Source organism: Phoca vitulina, unplaced genomic scaffold (assembly GCF_004348235.1).
Source record: "Phoca vitulina isolate PV1807 unplaced genomic scaffold, GSC_HSeal_1.0 scaffold1, whole genome shotgun sequence".
In the NCBI taxonomy this organism is placed as follows: domain Eukaryota; kingdom Metazoa; phylum Chordata; class Mammalia; order Carnivora; family Phocidae; genus Phoca; species Phoca vitulina.
In genome coordinates, this window is record NW_022589704.1 from 93,509,015 (window position 1) to 93,535,818 (window position 26,804).

Here is a 26,804-nt window from a genome sequence, read left to right on the forward strand (position 1 = left end):
GGGCTAGCCTGTACACTGTAGAATGTTTAGCAGCATCCCTGGCCTCTACCAGATGTCGATAGCACCTCCTCAGTTGTGACAACCAAAAATGTCTCCAGACCCTGCCAAGTGTGGCTGGGGTGGGTGGCAAAATCGCCTGCAGTTGAGAATCAATGCTGTAAGTACAATGCTCAAAGGTCAACATCACTTCTCCTGAACTGTATTTTTCGCTCTCTTCCTCCTCCTGCCCTCCTTCTTCTCCATGATAAAAATCAAAACAGCCTGACCACACAAAGTTTGAAAACCACACCAACAATGATACACATTTTTCTAGGAAGATACCAAAAGAATTGTTTCCGACAAGTAGCCAAGTCTTTAGTGCTGCCCTTACAAAGAATGAAACAAAAAGCAACGTGTAGATGGGAGAAATACAGTCGTTTCTCGCTCACATTACTAAGAAAGCACCCTGCAATCTCCAGCCTGCCCTGCTTCTCGGCAGCACCTGGGGTGTCACAGACTGGCCGTTAGCTGATCCCCAGAAAGCCACCTGTGGAGCTGGGCAGGGGGCTGGAGCACTTCAGGTGCTACTCCAACACAACGGATACCAGGGGGACCCAAAGAAGAAACAACACCTGTGCAACTTAATTTCAAGGTCCATTAGCAGCACAAAAGGGGGGAAAATTGCCCTCCAAATGCAAGTCCTGAAACTCAGCAGGGACATTTTTTATTTGCAATTTTTAAATGGTAGAATAATAATTACGGTTCTTTTTATTGAGAACAGCATCCAAGCTCAAATACATTGCACTTCACCAGCACATACTGGAAATATACTGCATGTGGCTACTCATGTTTGGGAAACGCAGGGCTAGCTAACGTTCCATGTAGACTCAATATTGGAAACCAGCCACTGGAGTTGTGCCTGCACCTTCGAGTCTATGACTGTGTTTCCCAAATGACCTTGCAATTGTAAGTGATCATAAGGCAAAAGCAATGTTATCATTAAGCGGTGCCTTTCAGCGAACCCTCCATGCTGGCCAGTTATTCAACTAATGTTGAAAGACAAGAACTGGTTCTTTTAAGTATAAATAAATAAATGCGGAGGTACGCAGGCACTTATGCCTTCCCCCAACTGATGGAGAGAGACGCACAATGTGCCCATTCCCCGAAATACTACAATCTAGAGTTGTAACCATCACCTTCTAAGAAGGCTCCACAGCACGGAAGCATCTGTGGGAAGCTCAGACACGACAGGCCAAAAAAATAAATAGAAAATAAAAAATCCTACTTCATAGGTGGTGTTTGCTAAGGTTTGAGAAAGGGAAATGAGATGCCAAGCCCAACTTCCAAGCAAATCCACAGAAGCAGAAATGGGAAAGAGGAACCAGAAGGAGAAACTCCTTTTAGCAGTGAAACCACATGCTGTCCCCTCCAGCACCATCCAATCCATGTGGGCATTTACGGAGTACTTTCAACAGTTAGGCTTTGAACAAGACGCTATGGGCAAAACAAAGATTAAGTGGATACTGCCGGGCCTCAGAAGGCAAGCACTTTCAAGATCACATTTTTTAATTTTTTACCTTTCCCCTATGTTAGCACATGGCAAAGAACTCCAGATCCAATGCTATTCACTCTGTGTCATAATTTAAGATCATAAAAATAGAGAAAAGCAGAATTGGTTTTTCCAAAAACAAAAGCATCATTCTGAAAGGGGATAATTTTGGCAAAGAAACATTCAAGTTCTTTCTGGGAGGAGAAACTGATTTACTAGGCAACTGGTTGAAGGATGGGGATTTTTTTTTTTTTTAAATCTGGGTTTTAGTTTCTTTGATCCACCTTCATCTTCAGCAAGATAAACTAAGCTCAAAAATGCAGTTCAAGCTAATTCTTGATTTCAATGAAGTTCATTTCCAGCTAGATTTCTCTAGGGGAACATCCCTTTCACATCATCAAAAAGCCCAAGAGCGAATAATTTGGAAAGAAAAGCCATTTTGGATAAAAGGTACAGAAAACACAGCTCAACAGAGGAAGGGCACACACAGGCAGGCACACAGAGCTATCCCTAAAAAGAAAATAAATTTAGGGAACCCTTCTTCAACTGCCATGGTACCCAATTTAGAAGCAGTTTAGAGTCAACCGGAAGATATATCAGCAAGCAATAAGACACAACAGTAAGCAATCAGAAACATCAGTGAGCAATAAGACACCAGAGTAAGCAGTAAAGACACACCAGGGAGAACATTTCTGAGCAATTACCACATGTCTTAATGCAAAAAGAGAGAAAGAAAAACTTCACTCAGTCGGGATTGGAACCCCATAAAAATAAACTCTCTCCCAGCTCCAGAGCCATTCCTGCTATGACAATAGGGGTTTGGGGACAGTTGGGCCATGGCTGAGAGGGCAACAAAAGCAATAAACGGCTTTTTCCTCAACAAGGGCTAACAAACTTAAGTTCTTATCCTTCTTTTTGGCACTCTAATATACAGACAGGGCAAAGAGTTTAGATATATGTTGTTTAACTGACAAAGTATAAAGCCCCCTGCCCCCACCCTCTAGGGGAAATAAAGGAGGATGGCTCTATTCTGTTTCACATCTATGTCTGCCATGCCCAGCAGTCTCTCGAAGGGAGGAATGCACATGCGCACAGAGGGACAAGCTTGCTTCTACACAGGTTGGCCACAAAAACAGACCCTTAAGACACAGAACTTCCTTACTAGACAGGTTATTAAATATCCCAGGAAACTGTCAGCTCTCCAGGAACCTCTAAGAAAACGGCAGCATAGTCTTCAAAACTTGCCCATTTGTGATGATTTACAAATGAAAGCAAGGAAGACAGAGCCAACACTCTTCTCTTTATGGTGCTTGGTCTTAAGCTGAGCTCAAGGGACTCCAATACCAAAGGTACCCCCCACCCTCCAAACACTCAAACTCCATAAAAAAACCTGTGAAACCACTAACTTCTCCTAGATGTTGAGAAGACTGAGTAAAACCATGTTCCTCTGAGGGTCACAAACAGTAACTGGTATTTCCTGGATGGTTGCTGGATGTTAGTTTCCTCCCCTTCCTTCCAATTATTTTCGGGGTCACAATCCATTTCTAGGAGTCTGTATCTCTTTCATGAGGCCCCTATGCCTCAATCCTACCCACCTTCAAAATGTACCTTCCTGTGAGAAGCCTCATAGCTACCCCCATTTACATGGCCACCGTCTATGGGATTTTGTGCCTATAGATTATTTTCCTAATTGGCCATTAAAAATTTCAAAGACAGAGTGTCTCACAAACAAAAAGATGCAAAGGAGGGAGAATGAGATTAATTATCAGAGGCACAACTCTAAATCTGCTCCCTCCTCCCGCTCCCCCAACCCCACAAAACACACAAAATCCTTTGGTTCTTTAAATATTAGTAAAAACACAATACCAGTGGCACGGCTAAAGGAGACCCATCAGAGCCAACAACTTAGAGAATGTGCTCAAGAGGTAATGTGTTAACTGAGTCAACTAACTCACTCAATACATGGGGCTGGGATCCCATTGGAAAGAAGTAGTCACCAACTCCCTCCCATGTCATTCCTGGAGGTCGACCTACAATTCTGGACCCGGCAGGGACTTGGAGCCCAGGCAGGGTTAGTCTCCCAGTGAGCCCGGCACAAACAGGACAGTCAGTGGTAGCAAGATCCCTCATCAGGCAGAGAATGACAACAGACTTGTTTACACGGGTTGTATAGGACAGAGACGGTAGGAGGCGGCAAAGGTCAAGGCGGAGCACCCCACTCCACCTCTGGAAATAGGACAATGTAGAACTGCCATGAAATCAGATAGGACCTTTCCAACAGCATTTTCTGCTGGGGACAAGGGTGGAGGAGTGGAGCCCGGAGAGGCATGGGTTCCATTTATTAATAAGCAGCTCAACACAGTGGGAGGTTTTCTTGTCTAATTACAGAAGCCGTTGGAAACTGCAGGGAAGAGAGGATTTATGGCCCAGATGACACTGCCTCTGTGTTGTAATTAAAAGTTATTTTTAATACCTTTCTTTGGTTGGACACTTTGGATTATTAGAAATATATTTTGTAATTTAACACTTGCTAAAGGGCAAAGAACAGAACAGAAAGGTAATACAACAAGCTTGCATAATGGGAAACAATTAAATGTTTTGACACCAGGAGGCAGAAAAGGAAAAGAATCCCTCCCACTTCAGTCCGTACATTTCTACAGTGCAAGTCAGAGGTAGAGAGAAACCAAAAAGAACACTAAATTTGATTTTCAAAGTAGCAGAAAGCAACCCAGCTCCTTATTTTATCCATTAAGTAGAGACTGGATACCCCCACCAGGAGTGCAAACAACTCATTTACAACCGTTCACCCAAAGCATCTCATCCTAATCCTCAGGCTCTTTGCTTTGTCACTCTAATGAGAGCAAGTCCTGGTTCGGCCACAGGGACTCGAAGGCCAACCCCAGGGTAGTGCAATGGGGGCATCCAACGTAAGCCATGGGCAATCCAGGCTGTGCGTGATCTGGACTTTGTTTTTAATCTATGCTTCTTCTCTCATCCAAGATTCCAGTTTTGGGAGGGGGCTAGACAAAATGCATCCCAGTGAGAAATGCAGGGTGGTGTCCAGGAGTGGCGACAGGAGCAGCCCAAGATCAGGCAGGGGCCCTTTATTTCATCAGTCCCATTTCTAGAATTTCCATCTCCCCATGTACACACAGGATGCATTTTTCTGCAATGGTGACTTCTTCTTTTAACAACGGGAAGGAGAGAATCTCTTATATGGGACAGACTTTCGAAACTGATGAAAATGGGAAGGAGAAAGGACCTCTAGCTGACATGAGCTTCCCAGATAACCTCTCTATTTCACTTATCCATGCTATGAATCTTCTCGTTAAAAGTGAATTCCAGGAGCTCATTATGTGAAATATGTCACAGAAACCACCAGATATTACACATCACGATGGGCCTGTAAAAGTCTTTTAACATGTTAATCAAAAGTAAATTTAAAATCAGCTTTAGAGGGGCCATACCAAGTTTGATGGGATTTATATCAATAAGAACCACTGTGCCCCTTTATCCTTTCCCCAGGTCAAAGCACGGTCAGCCTCCACGTCAGGGCACACAACCGCCATTCTTACCTGCCACATTAATTTTCTCAAGTGCAACCAAGCTGGGAACAGCTGTGGTGGAATTGGTTGAGTTTGTCCCTGTGCCATTGATTACAAGATTGTCCACCTTGGACTCCAACTTTCCAATGCGCTGCAAGATATTATCCAATAGCACGGCAAGAGTTTTCTTCAGATCTGTCAAAGAAAATGCAGATAGTTAAAAAAGTCTTTGGCCTCTGTATGTTTGTCTGGTGCGTTTTCTCTCTCTCTCTCTCTCTCTCTCTCCTTCTCCTCCTCCGTCTCTCTCTGACATGAAGAACAAAAACAGTGGCACAGTCAAGAAGTACTGCTTGAAGACGTGTCTGAACAAACCCTATCTTAAAGATGACGGAGGCCATCTTCGAGTGGCCCAGAGAGTACAAAACACATTGGTCTCTTCTGCCATGCGAGTTTGGCAGTAGGTGACATAAAATTACTCCCAGGCACTAGGGCAATAGAGACAACTTGGTGTTACTTAGCATCCTATCAAAGCACTCTATTAAATTCCTTCTTCTTAGAGCATGAAGCTCTGACCTATAGAATGACAACCCCAAAGTGCAGCGAGATCTTGAAGTACCTTCTGGATCAAGTACACTGTTATTTTCAGTGTTCTATATTCCAGTACATTCCAATTTTTTGCCAAGTCTTTACTTCTGTTGGTTATTTATGGTAATACTTAAAACTACGGTTCCAGATTCTAACTCAGATGTAACTACAATGAGATTTAGAAAGATACCTAAATTAAGACCAGATTCATTCATTCATTCGTTCAGGAAATATTTATAAAACAACTACTATGTGCTAGGCACTGTTCTAGATGCTGGGGATATTCTCTCATTTAAGAGTTGATTCTCATGGGGTGCCTGGGTGGCTCAGTCGGTTAAGCGTCTGCCTTCAGCTCAGGTCATGATCCTGGGGTCCTGGGATTGAGCCCTGTGTCAGGCTCCCTACTCAGCTGGGAACCTGCTTCTCCCTCTCCCTCTACCCCTCCCCCAGCTTGTGCTCTCGCCCACTCTCTTTCTATCTCAAATAAGTAAAATCTTAAAAAAAAAAAAAAAAGAGTTGATTCCCCTTTTCACACACCTGACTGTGGGTTAAATGCTGCACTTCTCTCTAGACAGACATTACCCTCATGTATACATAAGCGTTTACTAAGTTTGAACACAAGGTATTCCACACACACAAGAAGATTAAGCCTCTCTCCTCTGGAAACTCATAATCAAAGAAAGATATATTGACAGGCACATGTGAGAAAAGCAGAAGGACACCAGGCTAGCCATCCATGTGAATAGAATTCAGCCTCATGAATGAATTGGGAGTGGTTCAGGGGAGAAGAGCACCGTGTGGGGAGCAGGATATGCAAAGTCCTGAACTGAGATAAATGCAAAATTGCCACTTTCCCTTGTACTGGGAACAGGGCAAACTTGCTTTGAGTAGGTGATCTCACCTGGCCGGGAGAGAAGCACACACCGGATTAATTCACCAACCCCAGAACATAGCCAGCCAACCCTGAACCTCGGCCAGAAGGCACTCAGGCTGTCCTATTTTGTCAGGGGGAGAGGGAAGTTGTCAGAACAGAAACAAAGGTGTGTAACGAACTTGGAAGTTTGTGTTGTTGGCGGTTTACAGATGGGAGGCATGGCTGGAGCAGACTAAATACCGCAAGCAGAAAGCAAACCCACGCCTCTCTCCTCAAAGTCTGGTGCTCTGCGCTTGGCATAAGCGCAACCTCCCCACCGCTCTCCCCAAACGGATCATGGGACTTCTTCACGATGTTAACCTCTGAAGTAGTTCGTTCCTTCATTCTAACAAACACCCGACCAGGACTATTTCTCACTCTTCAGCCCGTCTCTTCCCTACAGGTAAGAACTGGCCACAACATTAGAGCGACAGGGCTAAAAATATTATAGCAGAGAAGGGCACAAGGGATCTAGTGTTTCCTGAATGCCTATAACATGCCACACACACAAATCTAAGAAACCCCACGTTATCTTCACCTCCTCCGGGTAAAATGACTTCATTTTACAGAGGAGAACACGGAGGTTCACAGACATGAAGTAACCTGCTCACGGCTACAGAGATAATAAACTGGAATGGGGACTTGAATAGGGTTGGCCTAATTCCCTGATGCCTCAGCAGCTCAGCCAGAAGTCAAGAGTCAAGGTAGAAAAAGAACCCAAGCGTGAAATTCAAGGTCTTTCATCCACAGCACTGTGGTTAGGGGCCCAGACTCCGGAGCCCAAGTTTCTCAGTTTACGTGCTTGTTCTCCACTCCTGTTTCCTTATCTGTCAAAGAGTGCTAAGAATAAACCTACCTCTTTGCATTGTTATGTGGACTTCATGAGTTAATTTTTACAAAATGTTCTGAACACTACTTGGTACATGATAAGCACTATATAATTGCCTGCTACACATATAAATAAAAAATATCTGGGAAATGCTCTCATCCTTCCTTAAGAAATCTCTTCCTGAGTGATGGAGGACTTTTATCACTTGATCGAAGGGTCATGAGCTCACTCTCCTCCAGGAGCTGCAGTCCCGTGGTCAGCGTGACTCACAGTCTACCCCTGGCTCATCCTTCGCTGGCAGAAAGAGCCAGCCACCAGCTTTGCTCTTACAGTGCATCTAAAGCATCAGCTGCTTCTCCAGAATTCTGAAGACTGCCAGAGGCCGGCCATGCGGATAGGGGCAGTGGTGCCACTGGGAGGTGGCTGCAGTGTGTGACAAAACCACCCCTCAGATACAGGATATCAAGCCCCTCCACCTCCAGCCTCGTTGCCTGAAGGTCCTATCACCAGCCAAGCAGTCCACAGGTAAAAATGGCATTTAACTATTACCAGCAATTGAGATGAGCTAGACACAGAAGCTCTGGACCCCTAGGATGGGTTAAATCAGGCTTTCTCAGCTTTGACCCTATTGACACTTTGGGTCAGACAATTCTTTGCTGTTGAGGGATGTCCCGTGCATTGAAGGGTGTTGGGCAGCACCCCTGGCCTCCGGCGACTGAATGACAGTAGCCATCCCTCTATGTGACAACCAAAAACGCCTCCAGACATTGCCAATGCCCCAGTTTGAGAGCCACCGAGTTAGGCATGTGCTCCCAGCCCTCTCTTCCTCACTGCCCCTTTATACAGGTGAGGTGTGAGAACAGCCACTGAACTCGCATTCTGTGTGGCCTCCATTCACTAAGGTTCTGGAGGCACCGCTACAAATACATACGGAGTACAATGAAGGAATCAGCCCTTCTCCCTACAGGAGCTACAGAGCCCAGCCCGTGCTGATGGTCTCTCGAGGGCTGGTAACCTTCTGCAACTTTTTGTCTTTTTCTTAAAAGGCAAGAGGACTATGGGACAGAGCCCCCCAACCCATAGTTATTGGTGATAGTCACTGGTGGGACACACCCTAGGTAGAATACAGAACTGTCACATCAACCTTAAGATGAAACAAACAAATGGAAAGATAGTATATTCCCTGCTCATGGATTGGAAGAATATTGCTGAAATGTCTTCTATTCTGCCCAAGGCAATCTACAGATTTAATGCAATCGCTATCAAACACCAACAATATTTTTCACAGGACTAGAACGAATCATCCTAAAATCTGTATGGAACCACAAAAGACCCTGAATAGCCAAAGCAATCTTGAGAAAGAAGACCAAAGCTGGAGGTATCACAATTCCAGATTTCAGGATATACTATAAAGCTGTAGTAATCAAAACAATATGGCACCGGCAAACAAACAGGCACATAGATCAATGGAACAGAATACAGAGCCCAGAAATAAACCCACAGTTGTATGGTCCATTAATCTATGACAAAGGAGGCAAGAATATGCAATGGGAAAAAGACAGGCTCTTCAACAAATGGTGTAGGGACAACTCGACAGCTACATGGAAAAGGATGAAACTGGTCCACTTTCTTACACCATACACAAAAATAAACTCAAAATGAATTAAAGACCTAAATGTGGGGCCTGAAATCATAAAAACTTTAGAGGAGAGCACAGGTATTAATTTCTCTGATATTGGCCATAACAACATTTTTCTAGTTATGTCTCCTGAGGGAAGGAAAACAAAAGCAAAAATAAACTATTGGGACTACACCAAAATAAAAAGTGTTTGCACAGTGAAGGAAACCATCAACAAAACAAAAAGATGACCTACTGAATGGGAGAAGATATTGGCAAATGGTATATCTGATAAGGGGTTGATCTCCAAAACAAATAAAGAACTTTGGTAACATACCCCCCAAACCAAATAATCCAATTAAAAAATGGGCAGAAGACATGAATAGACATTTCTCCAAAGAAGACATCCAGATGGCCAACAGACACATGAAAAGATGCTCAACCATCACTCATCATCAGGGAAAGGGAAATCAAAAGTACCATGAGACATCATTACCTCACAGTTATCAGAATGGCTAAAATCAACAACACAAGAAACAACAAGTGTTGGTGAGGATGTGGAGGAAAAGGAACCCTCATGCACTGTTGATGGTAATACAAATGGTTACAGCCACTGTGGAAAATGGGTTCCTCAAAAAATTAAAAATAGAAATACCAGTAATAATCCAGTATACTGCTACTGGGTATTGACCCAAAGAATAGGAAAACACTAATTCAAAAAACACCCCTCTATTTATTGTGGAATTATTTACAATAGCCAAATTATGGAAGCAATCTAAGTGCCCATTAACAGATAAATGGATAAGAAAAATGTGGTGTACACAAAGGAATACTACACAGCCATAAGAAAAGATGAGATCATGCCATTTGAGACAATATGGGTAGACCTAGGGAGTATTATGGTAAGTGAAATAGTAAGACTGGGAAGGACAAATACCTTATTAAAAAAAACAAAAACAAAAAGCAGAATCAGACCTACACATACAGAGAACAAACACCTGCCACAGAGGAGGGCGTGGGGGATGAGCAACATGGGTGAAGGGGAGTGGGACAGAGGCTTCCAGTTATGGAATGAGTAAGTCACAGGAGTAAATGGTGAAGCATAAGGAATATAGCCAATGACATCGTAATAGTGATGTAACGGGACAGGTGGTAATTACACTAGTGATGAACACAGCATAATATACAAACTTGTCAAATCACTAAGTCACACACCTGAAACTAATGTAACATTGTGTGTCAACTATACTAAAAAAATGTCAAAAAACAAGAAGGCAGTCTTCCTCAATTCCTAAAATACAGTCACCGATAAGGGTGACCTACTATCTCTTGCTGACCTCACCTACTAGAGGGTGACCTCTGTGACTATGTGACATGGTGCGACTCTGGGAAGTCATGATGATGAGAAAGATGCTGACGTTCACTATCCCAACTATGCTCCGAACTGAACCACCACCACCACCGACTGAGCTCTGTCAGCTGCTGTCCTCAGCATCTCTCACGGGTTACTTCACGGGGTCCTGCCAAGACAGTATGAGGAACGTATTACTGTTCCCATCTCCATTTTATAGATGAGAAACCACAGCACAGAGAGGTGAAGTAATCTGCCCTGGGTGATTGCAGATCAAGGGTTCCATCTCAGACAGTCTAGTTCCAGATCCAATGGCTCTTATCTACCGTGCCATACTGCCTCTGAAGAACCTCTATGGAGCTGCCAGCCAGCAGGCATCTCCGACCTGCTGCTTCTGAGCACATTTATCGGGGATTAACCTCTGCACTTCTGCCACGTGCTTTTGTTAAATCATATCCCAACCATCCTCAAGACTCACTGATGTCACTGTTCTGTGAGCAACTCCCACACTAAAAATAACGAAGAGTCCGCATTTTCCTACTTTCTGCCTCAAAATGAAAATGGAATATAAAGCAATCAAAAGCCCTGGACTTTCTAGGCACTTTACCTGGATAGACATGTTTTCTCTTCCAGTATGAAAAAAAAGAAGTTCATCTTCAACAAGCAGCTGTTTGAGTCACTATTTCAAGACAGTTCGACATAAGATAAAAGATAATGTCAATAAAATACACAAGGGCAAAGATGATGTCAAGCCCATCTTTGTGTCTTTACCAACCGGCACACTACGTACTCAGTTACGTGTGTGTTACATAAGTGAACAGATGAATAATAAACCAACAAATAAATGGACTATAGTCTTTCCGCCGATAAGGCTAAGGAAATCATACCTTTCTAGGTGATGAAATTATTTCTCACCTTTGCGTTTTACATTTAAACCAGCAAAACTGTTTTATTGCAATTTTAAATACCAGAACATTTTTGTGTTTTAGTCTTAATGATAATCCATTTATCCAATAAGGCTGCACACCCAAGGATAATTTCTATAGAGCTTAATAAAGAAATTAGAGCAAAAATATTCCTTCAAATTCTAGTGTAACATTTTTAAATTTATCACTGTGTTTTACAGTTATTATAGCAGTAAAATGTGTCCTCAGCAGGATTACAATTTTCAATTACTAACAGGCTTTTAAAATTCTGTTTGTGCTTCAAAGCCTTAGCCATAAAAATTTAATCCCAACATCACTACCGCAATTCTGTATTCCTAAAACTTACTGTACATGACAAAGATGAGATCAAAGCAATTGAAAACATTTAAAATGTCCTTCTGGGGGAAGTTAGCTTTGCTTTCTATCATACTAGAAGTGCTTTGATCAAGGGCGAGATCGACAAAAATCTCAGAACAGGTGCCCTGACAGCTTCTGTGAGTTTTCATTTCCAGAAAGCATGCCTCCAGGGGGTGAGCAGGGGCTGGAAGATGCTGCCACATTCTTGAGCAGGACAGCTAAGGCGATTTCACTGCCAGCTAGATGTGCCTCCAGAGCTGGAGCCCACGGAGACAGGATTTCAGGACAAAGGGGGGTCTTGCTGGTAGAAAAAGTCTATCAGTTTATAGGTCTATCGGTTAAAGCTGTGAGACAGGGCAGCAAACCCCAAGTGCCCAGATTATACAGGCAATCAGTATTTGAGGAATGATCCAGAAAGGCGGCACTTGGGGCCTATGCTAGCCCACCCTGTTCCCCTGGGACATGCTTCCAAAGCAGTGGTTATCCAGCCCGCTGTCCTCCAGGCCAACCTTCACCAGGCTTTGTCCTCAAAGCACTCCATCAGAATCTGTAGAGCCCACGAGTCAAGGACTCGGGGCACAGCCACCACAGGCTACATTGAAGGTGTAGCCAGCATGATTCGCTGGCACAGAACCAACCGTGCAATGAGCAAGGACGTACATCTGAACTGCAAAAAAAATTATTTGCATCTGGGCTTGCTCCTAATCCAAGTCCCTCTTCACCATGGCGGCCTCCAGAGGCAGAGCGCCAACGAGGAGCAGCTTCATGTGCTGCTTGGGAGAACCAGCAAAGACAGGGCGCTAATGAGAAAGGAAGGTGTTAATGAAAAAAGAATTAGCCCCAACCTCTCCTTTCCACTGCCTGCCAGAATGTCAAGTTTCATCAGTTATATATTTTTAATTTCACAGTGACCTTTCCACAGAAAGACAATATAGTTAGAGTAATAAGCAAAAGCCAGTCCATTCATTATGTACAAGGACACTGTAGTGTTATTTATTATAGATAAGAACGGGACACTACCCAAATGCCCAACAAAAAGATTAAATTACGTATGTCCATCCATTCATAAGACAGAATAAATCACTAGATTGGAACTCAGGGAGGGCAGAGCAGGTGTCTTGTCATCTCTGTTTATCACCACCGGGTGTTGTCAGGAGCTCACTGATTATTTATTGAATGGATGGTTTAAAAAAAAAAAAAGTGTATGGACATTAAAAATATCTAATGGCATGAGGAAATACAACAAAGAAGAGTTTAAAAAGCCGTATATAAAATATTCCAATTTTTTTAAATGACGTGCATTTTAAAAAAGGACTGGAGGGAAATCAAAATTTATCTGGGTTTGGGGATAGGGAGTATTTTACTTTTTATTCTTTCTTTCTAAGAGTACAAAAATGGGCGTGGCATCATCCTTGCCCTTGTGTGTTGTACTGACAGCATCTTCTATCTTGTGCTAAGTAGTTTGGAAATGGTGACTCACACAGCTGCTTCCGTTGAAAATGAACTTCTTTTCTTTCACGTTAGGAGAGAAAGCAAGCCTACCCAGGGTCAAGGACCGAGAGACGCCAAGGTTTTTCACTGCTTTATAGTCTACATGCTCTCCATTTTCTATATTCACAGTACTCTGACAATCAGGGAGGCTTAAATGCTATTTGAATATACCTCCAGTGCAGTGAATTCTACCCTCCCCAAGATACTGGCCCAAGTACCTGATGTCAGGTAAGAAGATAACCCCCGGCCCAGATACAGCTCAGTGATTGACCCTCACTACATTCCCGCATTTGAATTCTTAAAGCCACCTAAAGTCGCAGGCGTGCTCTCGCCCCGCAGCTGTCACAGGCAGCCACACCATGTCACAAAGGGCACTAAATCACCACCTCAAAGAGAAAGGGCAGCTCAGATGCTCAGTATTACTGACTGTTGTCCTCTCCTGGGTCAGGCTGCAAGGGCAGACTTCAGCTTTGACTCCACTGTGTTCCAGAAGCGAGTGTTATTCCTGAGGTGCTACGGGGTGTCTCTAGCACTTCCAGGCATTTTCTAGGCAGCAGAATGTGAGGAAAAAAATCGCATCTTGGCCTGTTGATGATATCAAGTGCATTATGGAATCTGTAAATATCCAGCACGGAGCTCTTGGGCTGTTCTCTCATCTTCCCGACACCCAGCCAGCTGCATGGAATAGGAGTCCAGCATTGTAGTCCTTCTTGCAGAACAGAAATGGATTCGGGCTCTGAGTGGTCGAGCCCATCGTCACACGGGGTCCCGACCTGACTCCCGCGCCCACACCTCCCCCACCCCATCAGGAAAGACAGCCACCGCACACTCCTCCTTCCCGCTCACCACCTGTACCGGAAACAGTACCCTCCAGCACTGCCCTCCTTCCGAGACCGAGCGAGCTCACCCAGTCCAGCTCAGCTCCCAGCCCACAAAGGAAAGCCTTCTCTTTGGAACCGGGTGGTGACAATCACCTCTCCTGTTTCTTAAACACCAAAGTCACTCTGTGGAGCCAACACACTTTCAGAAAGGGACCCAGGGAAGAGCCAGACAGTATCTCTCTGGGGCGCAGGGCAGCAGTTCTCAACCCCAGCCGGTGCAGGGCCCAGCGCGGGCGCCATCAAGGCAGGCCTGGTGATTCTGGTGGACAAGCCTCGCCTGTCCTTGTCCCGGAGGGTGGTGGCAAGCCTGCCTCCCTCCCTCTGGAGGAGAGCTTACTTCCTCTCATGTCTTATCCCCTGTAAACGCAGAGCACAGCTACATAAACACGTCCCTGAAGCCCTATGTTCAAACGTATAAACAAACGTCCACTTCAGGTGAACAATTTTGGTGGAGTAAAAGATACAGGTACACGTCGGCCACGGTTACTGGTAACTCCCAACAATGACCGCATTTCCCTCATCTAGGTGCCTAAATAAGCTTTGTAACATGTAAGCCTTACAACAAGCCCAGGAGGTGAAGGATACTATTATATCCTGTATTTTACAAAAGAGGAAGCGGGCTTTTAAAACATCAGTCACCTGCCCAAGGTCACACGCCTAGTAAGGAACCCTACAGCCACACAGAAACGTTCTCTACCGACCATCCAGAATAAACACTGGTTCCTGTGTCAGAATCAGGAGCACAACAGCTACCCGGAGCCACCTGGACCTGTAGTCCGTGGGGAATCTCTTCTCGTTTCCAGCCTCACTAGAAACTTTACTTTCCTATTAGCCCCAGCTGTAACTGTCCCACACAGGCAGAGTCGGGGCAAAGGGGCTGCTGCTGATCACTCCTGGCTCCTACTAAGTGCCAGGCACGTGCTGAGCCCTGGGGTACAGTGGGGAACAAGAGAGGCAAAAATCCCTGCTCTTTGGCAGCTCACATGCTCCGTGGGGGAGAGAGACGATCAACAGAGCCAATAAATATGCAACAACAGGTGGTTTAGGTGTTATGAAAATAGGTGGGTTAAGTGTTGTAAGACTGAGGGGCGCCTGGGTGGCTCAGTCGTTAAGTGTCCGCCTTCGGCTCAGGTCATGATCCCAGGGTCCTGGGATCGAGCCCCGCATCGGGCTCCCTGCTCCACGGGAGGCCTGCTTCTCCCTCTCCCACTCCACCTGCTTGTGTTCCCTCTCTCGCTGTGTCTCTCTCTGTCAAATAAATAAAATCTTAAAAAAAAAAAAAAGTGTTGTAAGACTGAGAATGAAATCATGAAAGAGAACGTAAGGAGAGGAGGCACGAGCTATGGGGAGAGGAGGTATGCAGGTGGGAGGAAGAGCAGAGGTGGAGACTTGGGGACAGGCGAATGCTCAGCCACCACCCCGCCGCTGGTCCCAGAAGACAGCTGCGGTACCCAGACAGACCCAGGAAGGGTCAACGGCTCCTGAGGGTGGCCACAGTGGCATGAGGTCTGCCCAGGCCATTCTGACAGACTGAGGTGAGCAACCCCACTTGATACTCTGAGCCCAAGAGTCACACCCCCTCATGCACATTCTCTTCTCAAGCCAGGACTTGAAGCAGCAATGAGGCAGGAAAGGACAGGTCTCGTGGACAAAAGGAGCAGAAGAAGAGGCTCCAATCCCTGCCAGAGACACACAGTCTGACTGTTCTCCTGTCTACGGCACCCCCGAGGCCCTCTTCAGATGTGCGGCCGCACTGGGCGTGCTTGGGAACTCGGCCTGGCTCTGCCGGGGGTGCCAGGCGGGGGGACTGCCACCACACATCCCTGGAAGAGCCCAAGCCCGGAGAGGCCCGTTTTAGGTTGCCAACTTTCTAAAGCAGTAAGCCCTTTCTTTAATCGCACCAGCCACCTCCCCCTAGAGCAACCACGGCCTCCTCAGACACACCAAACAGCCCAGCGCTTTTTTTTCTACCAGTGTCGCTCCAAAGCAGTGTGTTTCCCTCAAGGGTAGAGAGCTGCTACTTTGGCAATGGTGGTTCCCCACACCACCCCAGCCCTCCAAGAAAACAGTCCCTTGATCACATTTGTAGGAACAGAGGCAAAAAAAAAAAAAAAAAAAGAAAAAAAGCAGAAAGCAAATAAATAAAATTTTTAAAAAACCATTCACAGGCTTTTTTTTTTTTTAAATCTCCAGTGAAATCCAACCTAAGTATTTTTCGTCTTCTTTTTCATAGCGGGGTGGAACAAAACACTCGTTAAGAGCTCCTCTGACTCTCCAGACGTTACCCAGGTCTGCAGCACAGACCAGGAGCTACCTCAGGCCGCCATACCAGCATCACGGTGGGGGTGTCCCTTTGGCCTATGAGAACCCCAAATAATGTTAATGTCTTAGGAATGGGCATCCCCGGGCCAATAAGGGCCACGTGAAGCCCAATGCATTGCCCTCTGACCAGCAACCAAAAACACTACCTTCTTCTCTAGGGCCTAGAGGACGCAAGCCCCACCTCCTTAAGGAAACAGGAGGAACTTCTTCCTCTTTACCTCTCTTCCCAGCCTAGGAGTTAAGTGGGGGGATGGGGGGGATAATAGGGAGGGGCCAAGGCCCCCGGCAGGGGCAGGCGAGGCTCACTCACAAGAACCTCAACCCCCCTGCACCTCGCTGCCCCTGCCATCACACTGAGATCCAGAGCCCAAAGGGCCACTGCATGTGCTGCCCACCGTCCACACTGCTCCTTGCTCATGCTGTTCAGCCGCAGCAACCTCTGTTCTGCCCCTAGAGTGCACATGCAGGCCTGGGCCACACACCCTGCCTTCTGCCTGGCCTGCTCGGCCTCCTCCCACCCCACCCACAGCTCCTTGGCGTCAGAAGGGCTACGAGGCACCTCCTAAGAGAGGCTTTCTTTGACCTTCTCATTCCAAGTAGCGCCTCATGTACTTTTTAAAAAATCACATATCCCTATCTCATTTTTCTTCCTGGAATTACTGTCAAATGTAGTCTCGTTTAGTATTTCTTCCCTCCAAAATGAACATGGCCTCCATGAGAGCAGGGGCCCCCGTCTGTCTTTTTCTGGCCGTACGCACAAACCCTAGACCATGCTGCCATATACCTGCAAAGCGCACAGACATTTCCCAGAGTGCCAGGCTTGAGGGGTAACAGCCAGTCAAGGGGACAACTGAGGCTCACGAAGTCCAGGGAAGCAGGACGAACACAGGAGGTAAGGCAGAGTAGGAGGTCAAAAGGGAAACCTGGCAGCAGGGAGGCCGTCTCTCACTGCCCAGAGAGCACAAGCAGACGGGGCCAGTGTCGGAGATAAGAGGCAATCAGAATTTGGGTCAGGCCATCAGAGACAGAGATCAATTCACCTCAGAAACAAGAACGGCATTGACGAGGGTGAGTGACAGCACTCATGACACAATTCCCGTGCAGTCACTGACAGGCAGGGCCCTGCGATGCGGGCCAGGGAGAAGCGGTGGAGGCCGCGCTGCAGAAGGCCCCGGCTCCACATGCCCCTCTCCCCCTCTCCCCCTCTCTGGCGCGGCAGAGGGGCGCGCAGAAACGCCCTCCACACCCCACAAATGAATGCTCCAACTGTTCCACATAGGCCACCTGGGACATCGTCCAGGCACTACTTCTGAATTACCAAATCCCAAAAGAAGTTCAGAAATCTCTTTTCAAATCAGCAGAAATAGGATTTGGGGGGGGGGGCAGGTGGAGATTACTGTGTGCAAGCTCTATGATGGTGTTTTTGGTTTTTTTTTTTAAGATTTTATTTATTTATTTGACAGAAAGAGACACAGTGAGAGACGGAACACAAGCGGGGGAATGGGAGAGGGAGAAGCAGGCTTCCCGCGCAGCAGGGAGCCCGATGCGGGGCTCGATCCCAGGACCCTGGGATCATGACCTGAGCCCAAGGCAGAAGCTTAATGACTGAGCCACACAGGCACCCCTCTGCGCTGGTTTTGAGGACTAGTCCAACCAGCAACACCTGACACGCACCTCGCTCACACCACGTAATCACATGGTGAGAGAGGAGCTGATACCCCCTCCACAAGTAGTGTGCTGTCCCGAGGGCCCAGGCCACACTGGCTGCCTCCAAAGCCCATGCTCCTAACCGCTAGCCTCCTGACCTGCCACTCAGAAGAAGCATTTCCAGGGACGCCTGGGTGGCTCAGTTGGTTAAGTGCCTGCCTTTGGCTCAGGTCATGATCCCAGCATCCTGGGATTGAGCCCCGCATCGGGCTCCCTGCTCAGCGGGAAGTCTGCTTCTCCCTCTCCCTCTGCCTGCCGCTCCCCCTGCTTCTGCTCTCTCTCTCTGTCAAATAAATAAATAAATTAAATATTTTTTAAAAAAAGCATTTCCAGAGGACAGAGAAACCATGTACACCTTATATGAAGATGTCTTAAGGTGGATTCAAATGTAGAGATGAACGAGTCTTAGGACACCAAGCAAAATCCCACAGAAAGAGTGCCCTACGGATAGGGCAGGGATTGATGAAGGACCAGACAGTAAACATTTGGGGCTCTCTAAGTCCCTGTGGCAACTACTCAGCTCTAGCCATTACAGTGCAAAAACAGCCACAGACAACAAACAAAGGGGTGAGGAGGGTTCCAAACACTTTACCTCTAAAAAAAGGAGGCTCAGCCAAAGCGAGCTTGCTGCCCAGGCCTTAGACCATGGGAGTCCTGTGGAATTGTTGAGTCAAGGAGAGACATGACCTGATTGATGAGTATTTTAGACTGAACTATGGGGACTACCAAAAGATGGAATCAGCGTGCTTTAGATGTCCTCTAAAATCCTGGTTTTACCATGCTTCTGTTATTCCAGTTGTTATGAACAAATGGGAGTGGTTCTGTTTCAATCAATGTTTATTTATGCAACCTGATAGAGGTTCAAATTTGACCCACAGGTCACAGTTTGCTGAACTCTTCTGCTCTAGGATCTCAAGTCAGGGATTCTAAAAAATCAGTAATAATCTGAAGTCAGCTACTAGGATTCTTCAAATACCTGCCCCAGCTACTGAAGACACATTTATAGCATCCTAATAGGCTCTGATTATGCCAAATGGGGATGGGAGAAAGGAGGTGTTTTTTCTCTTTTTTTTTTTTTTGTCTAATAATGGGATTGACTCAGAGCAGACACAGATCCTAGCCATACAGGATCAGCTCTTTGCTCTCTCAGGGCAGGCATCTAGGCATGCTCTGTACATGGGCTGCCTCTGTGACAGAAAAAGAGATTGCAAACCACTGGCTCAAGCATCCTCACCCCCACTGTGCCAGCCCAGCAAACCACTGAATATCCTGTGGTCTTTGCATCTCCTGACATCAACCACCAGAGCTACCTGGCTGTTGACATGCCCACCACTGGTACCGATGGACTCCAGGGGAAGCACACACCGTCAGAAAGGCTCTCCAGCTTCCCATGACTGACCCTGGACCACATCATCTTGCTCAATCCCAGTCGTTGGTGCCCAGAACTGAGAAATGGAGGCCAGGCTGACAAATTTTTAATAACAAAAACTAGCTATCTGCTTGGGAACATCCCTAAGAAGATGCTGTTAGTGTTTTCGGTTTCACTCTTAGCGTGGCGGTCCTCCAAGGTGGGGGGGGGGGCAGTTTTGCACCCCACCCCCCATGTCTGGACACATTTTTGATGGTCACAACTAGGGGGGTGCTATTGGCCTCTAGTGGGTACAGGCGCCAGAGATGTTGCTCAGCATCCTACAGCGCGTGAACAGTCCTCACAACAAAGAATTATCTAGCCCCAAATGCCAAGAGTGCTGACATGACAAACCCTGTTTTAGTGGTATTTCGCCACATGATGGTCCCAGTGCATCGAGCACATATGCACAGTCCAATTAAATTCCACAGACTCAGCCCCAAAGAGCACTTTGACTGACATGCCGAGTCGATGAGACGCAAGAGAAAAGCAGCAGCGTGTGTTACATCTGCTGACGGGGCCTGCTGGGTTGTTTCTTTGCCGTTTTTGAGAAAAAGAATGACTTTGTTAAGGTTCACCTGGAACCCAGTTTTGTAGTTCCTCTGAGCTCCAAACTCCTACGCGGTGGCCAAAATTCTAACAGACTGCTCTGGGGTTCTGCTAACTTTCTACAGCATATAGTGTCTGCGAGGTTGAAAGCTAAGACCGCATCACTGCTCCCGAGAACGTCGAGGAAGCCTAGCCTAGGAGATGCTCGGCAGAACAAAGGAAATACGAACACTCAAAACAACTAGGAAAATTTAAAGTCTACAAGTTTACCATTTGTGGGGTTTCTTCTTTCCCCTGGAAAAGGTTTGACAGACTGAGATCAACAGGAGGAAATTACTAACGGACTACTCTCTCTCCCAAAATATTTAACATGGAATGTACCGAACCAGAAACTTAAAAACAGCGTCCACTTTACTGGCTATATTTACTTGTTGCACATGAGTGACATTAATGGTGACAGTTTCATTTATTCTTTCTGATGGTTTATCTGTGGTATTTGAGAAATATTACAGAAGACTGAAGTCAATGAGTAATTTTCAAATGCACCCTCTGAAAAACTACCTAGTTGTTTTTCAATATGGGTTCTCAAATTGGAGTCTCATTTTTTAATCCATCAGATCAAAAAAAGAGGGGGGATATTTATTTAGACATGTTGAAAACCGATGCCTATAGATACCGCCAAATCAGATAGATAAAAAGCAGAGAAGTGTGATCATTCCAACAGTAGACACTGAAAAAGAATTTCCACATTGTGTGTTAAAAGCAACCATTTTCAGGGCGCCTGGGTGGCTCAGTCGGTTAAATGTCCGACTCTTGGTTTCAGCTCAGGTCACGATCTCAGGGTCATGAGATCGAGCCCCATGTTGGGCTCCTCTCTGGGCCCAGGGCCTGCTTAAGGCTCTCTCCATCCCCTTTGTTCCCCTCCCCACCCCACCTCTCTAAAAAAAAAAAAAAAAAAGCAACCATTTTCTCCTTACCAAAAATTTATATATGAAATTTAAAAGTAACCAAATTTCCTGGATCCTTTCAAAAACAAAAAAAGTTATGTAAAACTAAGTATGATTTCTTGCATTTGAACTCAAGCTTCCAACTGCTGCTGATCATTTTCTGGAAAACACCATATAAACTCCATATACTTCAGAGTCCATGACTGATGGGTCACAAGGTGGAACACCACCATTTTCCACCTCAACCAACCCCTTTCTTGCATCTCATTTATATTACACCTCAGGGTCCCAAACCCTGAGGCCACTAAGGTCTCTGTTCAGTGACTAGACTTGTCAGTGAGCAATAGGACAGGCCATGTTCTAGGGATTAAGTCCTTGGTCATTACAGGAGAGCTGGGAGGTGGGTTCCCCACAACACAGTAGGATCCAAATTTCATCTACAATTTCTGTTTTGTATTTGTGCATCTATGCTTTTTAAAGTATTTTGCATATATACGTATATTTTTGTGTGTATATATAAAATAGCAGAAAGTATACACTGAGGTGTTAATTATGGTTATTTCCTAGAGTAGTAGATTTATATGTGATTTTCTTTATTCTTGGGGGTTTTATTTTTGCATGTCTATAGCTTCCAACTTTTTCTATGTTAAGCATAACTTTTGCCAAAAGAAAAATAAGTAATATTCTGTATGCATTCTTTTTTTTTTTCCACTCAACCTCATTTCTAAAACAGTTTTAGGTACCTGACAAAAAAAAACCAAAACACAAAAAAACATGTACAGTGAGACTTCTTCCGAAGTCAGGGCAGTTAGAGACAAGGGCAAGGAACAAGAGCAGTCAACTCTCAAGAAGCCAAAGAGGAAAGCTATTAGCCAGCACGTAATCGCTAGTGTCCTACGTCCTGGCCTGAGGGAGACACACGCTTGGCTTGGAGTTTCTCCCCACCCGCCTTACCTCACCCTGCCCACCGCCCCCCCAGTCCTCATTCCTGCCCACATTCCTCCCCACCCTCCTTACCTCACCCCCACCCCACCTTAATTAAGTTTTGTTTAGGGAAAGATAATGAGAATATTTTTCTACATTCCCTGATCATACTCCCAGATGAGATCATGCAATCCAGAAAGGGAAGAAGAGCTAGCTGCAAATCCAACCAAGAGCTCTAATAACTGTTCTGCCCCCCTGCTCCTGGGGCTGGGTGTTAGTCCCTGGGCACAAGAGCTTAGAGGCTCCCCAAGGGCATGGCTTTAACTTTCTAGAAGTGTCCCTCTGCGTGCAACTCAATGCCGCAAAGTCAGTGCCAAAAGATGCACTCAATCCATGACAAAACCAAGGTGGCGAGGCTCTGGGGTCCTTTTGAGGCAAAGCCACACTCCATGAAGAAGCCCCAGGAGCCCCAGTAGCCCGGCGCTTACCGTACGCTGTCATGACGCCGGCGTACGGCCCATCCACCACATTCCGATTTTCCTCCGCCAGCGCCTTAATGTACCTCTTGCTGAGGTCCAGGATCTGCTCACGCAGCATGGAGCTGCTCTCGGGCTGAGTTCGCTGCTGGATGGTAAAATGCAGGAGCATCATACCCCAGATGAAGCCAAAAGTCACAAGAAAAAAGCCCAGCTTCTGAGAGGACAGCTTCCACGGAGTAAAGAGAGCCATTGCTCTCCAGCAACTTCACCTGCCCTTGGCTCCTAAAACGTAGAAGGACACAAGTTCATGGTGCAGGCTGGATTTGTGGGCTCGTCGGTCTCACTCTGGCTCCTGCGTCAGCCGATTTCCTTTCCTCGTTTCCATCCTGCTGTGAAGAAGGGGGCAAGTTAGCAGAGTGGTCGTGGCAAAACACAGGGAAACCAACCAGGAGCTATGTTTTCACTCAAATAGCTCCAAAATGCGAACTTCCTTTTTTCTTAATTTGCTGGTTCAATATCTTATGTTATGATTCCAGATCTGTAAGCTGAGAGGGGAAATCTGGCTAGGCGACAAAAAAGCTGCACAAATACAGAGGAGGAAATGTGTGTCTGCCTATGTTAACAGGTGTAGCAGGGCTGTTCCAGTCTGGACCAAGTTCAAAACAGGAAGCTTGTTTTGCAAGGTGGGGAGGAGATGGAAGGATATTTCACTGAATGTCAGCAAAAACCCAAGTGGAGGGCGGAGTCATAGCACCACTGGGTACTTCTGTGCATCTGTAATTTGAGCTTACAAAGTCATTATTATGTGCTGTGGGGCAAGGATTAGCGCATGCAGCTGGGGAGGTGAGCAAGAGAGTAGGCATCTCCTCAGGGGTCATTAGACCAGGAAAGGGGAGCAAGCCCCCATATTACGTAAGCACGGCCAGCTTGCATTAGCAGTGTCCGGAGAGAGATGAGCCAAAGCTCTCGGGGCCACCAGGCGGCCTCTACCCAGGCACCAGTGCAGAGAGGCTATGCCAGGGGTACCCAGCGGTCTTCCTGTTCGAGCTGCCATGAGTGAAAGAGGTACCTCACCACTCATTTGCACATTTCAGTGCAGGAAACATGGGGCACATGATAGACTCCTTTCCTATAGTTCTCACTTTCACTCACACCATGGGCAAAATACGAGGTTAGAGGGCACAAAGGCACAGTTTCAATACTCATCAGCCAGATCCTACTGGGTACCCTATTTGGGCCAAGGTCTTAAAGCAATTCTTCCTAAAACATGAGGCCGAAGCGGAAGTTGCAAATGGGTTACAAGTAGGCCAAACTCTCTACCCCCTAAACCAGAGTCCTGGGTCCAACAACTAGCCAGGTCACAAATGGCACCATTTTCTAAGTGTGCCAGGGGAAAAGCTGAGCAATGGTCTCCATGCGGGACGATTCAGAGGGTGCATATGTTTTCATTCTAAGTATTCTTCTTTGTAAGCAGCCTAAGAAGGAAGGATGGCGAGATCTTAGAGCAATTATCTTTCAGAATCTGTAACGCGGCGGATCTGCACTGGTCTTCCTCTCTGTTTTCCTCACCTATGAACGGCCATCAGTGGTTGGTAGTAGTGCTACGAATAGTAAATGCTAAATAAATCCTAGGTATGCCCCAGGCATCGTGCTAAATGCATTTTGTGCCTTAGCTCACTGAATTCTTGGAGTCCTCGATGGTAAGAACTACTACTTATCATTCTGTTTTATAGATGGGAAACAAAGGCCCAGAGAGATTAACTTACCCAAAGTCAGCCAGCTATGGGGCAGAGGGGTAATCTCGGGACAGCCGAGGACTGTGTATACCATGCCCTGCCTTCCCTACGCCACCCATCTTTCCCCACCAGCGCCTTCTTATCCATGGCCGACACGTGTGTGTTCATGCTTCAAGGGTTGTAAAAAGCAACAAAGAAGAAAATGTGACAGAAATCCTATGTAGCTCAAAAGCTTAAAACATTTATTATTGGCCTTTAACAGAAAAAGATCACCGACACCTGAATTCTAGGCCAGTGGCTCTTCAAAGCGCGGTCCCGAACTCCACAGCAGAAACACCAGTGAGAAATGCGACGTCTCCGGCCCCAACCCAGACCGACTTAAATCAGCAACTCGGGGGGGTGTGGGGCGCAGGCAGCCACCTGTGCTCCAACAAGCCTTCCAGGCGATTCTGATGCCTGCTCCAGTCTGAGAGCCGCTGAGCCAGGCCCACAGATGTCGTCACTACGGCAGTACCACTGTGCCGTCTACACAGCGTGGCTCCAACTCCCTCCTGCAATACCATGTCACTGCGATTCCTCGGGCCCGGCCACACCCTCCGCACCTGCTGGTCGGCTGTCACCATAACCCTGCACATCCTCCTTCACGGTCTCCCCGTACTCACTCACGCTGCTTTCCCTACCTGGCTGGCCCTCTGCAGATCACACGGATCATCCAAACCCAGCCTGCTCCCCAAGCCCCAGCTCCACTCACACCGGCTCCAGACAGCTTTCCCTACTGCTGCAGCTTATGATGTCCCTTACTAGTCCACAGTTTAAAACACCTGTCTGTCTATATAGATTGTCTGCCAGTTTCTGTGTGGCATCCCGCGACATCCTATAAGGGAGCCCCCTGCCCCCCACCACCACGTACATTCTCAGAGAAAGACATTGGCCCCAGGGACACAACGAACCACCTGTTGACCAAGCAACGTGTCCTCCAGGCACTAGAGCTCTTTATCGGGCCCTTCCAAACGAGGTCTCCGTGAGCAGCACCTGCACCTCTTTCTTTCCTCCACTCATTCTATAGTATATACTGAGTCCATGCTGCCATCGGGCCCTGGAGACTCAACAAACAGCCCCTCGTGGGGCTGATGCTTTAAAGCCACCTCTCCAACTGGGGGCTGCCCCTGGGTCCTTAGGAAGTGGCTATGCTTCCTGTTCAATAATCCACACCAGTGAGTCAACTGTACCCCAGGGCCAAAGGGATTTTCCCAGGGCAAGTAAACTAGACGCTATACTAAAAATGACAGTCAGCGAGCAATTTTCTTTTACTACTTTAGGGGAGAACCCCAAATGCATACAGGAATTACCTGTTAACTTTCAGACAGGAAACTCCACTCCACTTCGCCATTTAACCCCCTGAAGCAGCTGCTCAAGGCTGCAAGGTTGAAGCAAGGGCAGGGCCAGGTCCAAGGGCCTCAGCAGAAGGTGGCGCGCTTCTCTGCCTTGGCCTTGGGGACAGTCAGAACCACCCACAGATGGCACATCTGAGTGGCAAGAAGATGTCGAGAAACCCAGCCAAGCTTAAGTTCTACCAGCTCAGAGACTTACAAATTTGGAGTGAAAAGCCCTCACTCCAAGTTCAGAGAATGGTTCTGATGACTGAGGGCCCAGATTTTAAGTAACCACAGAACTGCCAGGAATAGTCTTTTCTCCCATGGAATCTACGGTGTGAAACAGCAGCAGCTATCTCAGCATACCCACAGCTCACACGGAGAACTGAATTAGAACTCATCTCTACAATTCCTAGTAACAGAATTTTAAAAGACTTTTTAAAACCATTACCTGGGACACGCCCCTAACTCCCACAGTAATAGCGTGGGGGGTGGGGGGCACAACAGGACAGCAATCCTCACCAGAAGGTGCTTAATGATCAGAAGGGACTTAAGGATCATCATCAGTGATGGCCCCAAAATTCATCAAGAGGCTGCAGAACAACAGTGATCAAAAAGCGGTGGATCTGGCTAAGACTCTGCCTGCGTCCAGACTTAGCTGGATCCTCTTGCAAAATGGAGCCGATAGGCACAAAAACAGTCTCTCTCAGAAGGCCTTGTTACTCACCAGAGCAATGCTAGCCTGAGCCACGACGCCATCTGTCCTCCAGGAAGAAGTCTGCACCAAGTCTGTCGGCGATGAGCTAAGCTTCTAGGCCCACCACTGCCACTAACCACCCTCATCCGCACCTCCTCTATTCCTGTACTTCCTAAAAGAGCAGCATTCACTTCCCTCCTCCCCATTCACTCCTCAACACAATAAAACCTGGCATCCCCCTTTCCAGAACTGATCGAAGATCTTTGGCACGGAAATGTGTCAGTTCTCTTAATTTAAAAAGTAAAAGCGTATGAAAAGATGCACAACATCATTAGCCATTAGGGAAATGCAAATTAAAACCACAGTGAGATAACAGTTCATACCCACCCGGATGGCTATACTCAACAAGAGCTCAGAACCAGTGTTGGTGAGGATGTATAGAAATTGGAACCTTTATATACTGGCGGGTGGGAATGTACAACGATGTAGCTGGTGTGGAAAATAGTCTGGTGGTTCCTCAAATGGTTAACCACAGAGTTACCATGTGACCCAGGCAATGCCTCTCCTGAAATCCTCCCCAGAGAAATGAAAGCCTATGTCCATACAAAAACTTGTACACAAATGGTCATAGCAACCTT

General features: G+C 46.6%; 1 protein-coding gene across 10 annotated transcripts in view; it reads right to left on the reverse strand.

The window, feature by feature from the left end:
- Nucleotides 1-26,804, reverse strand: part of MGAT5 (alpha-1,6-mannosylglycoprotein 6-beta-N-acetylglucosaminyltransferase) — a 330,719-nt gene that overhangs the window by 189,580 nt on the left and 114,335 nt on the right. For 4 of the 10 annotated variants that reach the window (XM_032411587.1, XM_032411554.1, XM_032411565.1 and 1 more), the window contains 2 exons: nt 22,370-22,746; nt 5,104-5,268 (listed from right to left, as the gene is read on the reverse strand). In XM_032411587.1, the coding sequence (XP_032267478.1) occupies nt 5,104-5,268; nt 22,370-22,610 (406 nt within the window). In that variant the 5' untranslated portion in view covers nt 22,611-22,746. Of the gene's footprint in view, nt 1-5,103; nt 5,269-22,369; nt 22,750-26,196; nt 26,220-26,804 lie in introns of those variants that run through there. The other 6 variants (XM_032411605.1, XM_032411545.1, XM_032411576.1 and 3 more) reach the window with 3 other exon arrangements.